Here is a 3,117-nt window from a genome sequence, read left to right as displayed (position 1 = left end):
ATTTTGGATAGAAAAAATGGTATTTGGAGCCTCAAAAAATTATAAAAAAATATAGGTAGTTGATTTTGAAACTTATAAAAACCTATTCATGCATCAGAATCAAATGCTCCAAGAATTGATTCCTATAAAAATAAGCATATAGATCACATCCGTACGGTCACAATTTTGAAACAAAATACCAAAAATCAAATAAAACGCCCAATGGAGAGGTTTGAGAGAGTTTTTCATTGGGAAGGTTTTCATTTCCCTATATATATATATATATATATGTGTGTGTGTGTGTGTGTTATATAAAATTTCTTATATTGTAAGATTTTGAATACATTGTGGACCGTTGATTGTGTGTATTATAAAATTTCTTATATTGTAAAATTTTGAATACATTGTGAACAGTTGATTTTTCACGTTTTGAAAAACATGTCTAGAGGTTGTAAAATATTCCTGTGAAAATTATTTCTTATTAAACAAATAAATTAGAAAAAACAAATATATAATTGATGAAATGCTCATCCGCTGAAGGACAGCCATCCAAACCAAGCCCATCGATCCATTGCTCAAGAAGAATGGGAACCTTTGTTATCCTTAGATTGTTTTCTTGATCACATGCTTAATCAATGAAAAGAAATATTTATGTGTTGTTATGCATAGGCATCTGTCAACTGTAACCCTCTGCCGAGCAACCAGCCAACCGGAGAAAAAACAAGAAATATGGTTTCACCGAACCAAGTCAATTAGGTCATACGAGATCTGCCTAAACCAGGTTGAAGCCAGCCGATCAAGTTGGCCTCTTTCTCATGCCCATAGGACATAGTTGGTGAGCCAACCTTTTATTTTCAGAGGTCATGTGTCAACCCCAAGCATTGACCGCGAGCCTGCACCGATCCTTTCTCCCTTCATCTTTTCAGAGGGCAGATCTAGCCGAATTGGGATCAGGTGCAATCACATCGCCCAAATGCAATGTGCTGCTGCACCTGATCACCCTCCATCTGCTATTGTACTGCCTGTCAGATGATGGGTTTTGTTCTAGCTATTGATCTTAAAGGAGAGCAGATCAGGTGCAATGTAACTGCACACTTTTAGTGTCACATAGCCACGGCACTTAGACTCCTTTGATCTCAACTCCCTTGTTAGGTACTTGGCAATGACCCATTTTTGCCTCTACGGTTAGTACTTGTATTTCCATATTTATTTACTTTGCATAAACAACAGACAAATCACTTTTTATTTTCCTGATGATCAAGCAGGGGATTAAGGTCCCCTCCTTTTCAGTAGACAAGCCCTACCGGTGGCTACACAACCAGGCAGGCAGTTATTCAACTACCCATGTAACAGTAGAGTTCGAACGTGCAACGTTCCATCACATGGTGACTTTGTACAAACTGCTCCTACTAAACAGAGGGAGCCCCTGTTGATAACAGACAAATCACATCCTTGTTTCCCAATACTAAAATAAAACATTTGTCTTAGAAATCAAGCCTTTGTCTTGATTACATTAAGTATATGTGAGAAACCAAACCAAGGAAAATAAAAGAACAAAGAGAGATGAATTCATCATCCTCGAGAACTCCTGGAAATGGAGCACGCCATTGCCGTCCAGATCAAAGGACCGGATCATGGCCTCGCACTCCTGGACCGACCTGGGCTCCCCCAGCCTACTAAACATCCTCTGCAGCCCATGCGGAGTTATGCACCCCGATCCCTTCTCCACCTCAAACATCTCAAACGCCCTCCTCAGGTCCTCCTCCTTCACCCTCTCCTCCTCCCCCTCCCCCATCAACCCCACAAACTCACCAAAATCCAACACGCCATCCCCTCCCACATCGTCAGCATCCTCACCCATGGACTCAAAGAAGGACCTCAGCTCCGCGTCGCTGATCTTGCCATCGCCGTTCTTGTCGAAGTACCGGAAAACTTCCTGGAACTCCTCGAGCCTTACGTCCCTCGCGGGCATGGCCGAAAAGCACGGCCGGTTAGGTTTGAGGCACCCGGTGAGGCTCAAGGAGAAGTGCTTCTTCTTAGAGGATGGTGATCTCTCTAGTGAACTAGAGGAGCTTCTAGATTTGGCTAAGCTTACACTGGCCATTGTCCTAGATTTTTCCCTATGGTATATATTGCAACTTGTAGGGGTGGCTGCTCTTAGACGGATGAGGGTGAGGGAAGTATGGGTGAATATATATATAGATGATTGATGCACCGGCATTGTTGGTGAGGTGCATGGAAGCTGCCTAAGAATAAGAACATGGGACCGTTACTTGAGCAAATGGGTGAGGAGGAAGCTGCAGGCGAGCTTCGCCCCTGATTTCTTAGGCAATACTTTGCTTTAACTTGCATCTTTTCTATTCCTTATTCTTCTTTACATCATCACAAGGACATTCTGGGGTTTCTTCTTCTTGGTTGCATTTAATGGATGTGAATCGGTTAGGTCATGAGATGCAGCCACTTGGGTGGCTGACCTTAGCTCGGCAGGACCTCCGAGTCGGATCGGTCTTCTGACTCAGCCAGCACCGGTTTTTCCACGTATTATATATCGGTCGGGTTCAGATGGGTCCCAGCCTAGTAGGACCTGGGTTGGAGCCAAAAACAAGGTGATGCTTAGACCAGGTCCGACCAAATGTGGTAGGGATTCTTTCTGTTGCTTTTAGTTTCCTACGCAACTTCTTAACGTACTGGCACAAATGCAGCGCAGATAAGCCGTAATTTGGACCGTACTCACAAATATCACGGTTTTTTCAAAAATTTTGCCATTTTATCCCGAGATTTTTCAAAAAAAACTCGACATGTGACGTTTTCAAAATATCGCCTGTTTTGAAAATAGATGTGTTTTTATCGCGATGTTGCCACATTATTAATAATATAGTATTCCTATATTCTATATGTTTATAGTTTAATGCTTTTTCTAATATTTTTACATATTTTCTCATATATTTTTAATTTTTGAAATGCTGATATTTTCTTGAGAATTTTCTGGAATTTGATGGAACTGTTTTTTGTCACAATGCCATATATGGTCGCAAACTAAAAGATATGACAAACATGTTCAATTTACCTACAGCATATCACAATCATAGCCAATTTACCTATAATTATCGCAAACATGGTCAATTTGATTTTGTTTCT

At 41.1% G+C, this 3,117-nt stretch overlaps 1 protein-coding gene across 1 annotated transcript; it reads right to left on the bottom strand.

Annotated features, from left to right (window-relative positions):
* Positions 1 to 1,184: 1,184 nt before the first annotated feature.
* On the bottom strand, positions 1,185 to 2,140 carry LOC149838635 (putative calcium-binding protein CML41). Its single transcript, XM_090006709.1, has one exon. The coding sequence runs from the start codon at positions 2,081 to 2,083 to the stop codon at positions 1,493 to 1,495; it is 591 nt and encodes a 196-aa protein (XP_089862835.1). The 5' UTR covers positions 2,084 to 2,140; the 3' UTR covers positions 1,185 to 1,492.
* Positions 2,141 to 3,117: the final 977 nt, after the last annotated feature.

Source organism: Nuphar pumila, chromosome 5, assembly GCF_984573655.1.
Source record: "Nuphar pumila chromosome 5, dmNupPumi1.hap1.1, whole genome shotgun sequence".
Lineage (NCBI taxonomy): Eukaryota > Viridiplantae > Streptophyta > Magnoliopsida > Nymphaeales > Nymphaeaceae > Nuphar > Nuphar pumila.
The sequence above is the reverse complement of the archived record's forward strand: the minus strand, read 5'-3'. Positions and strand labels throughout refer to the sequence as shown.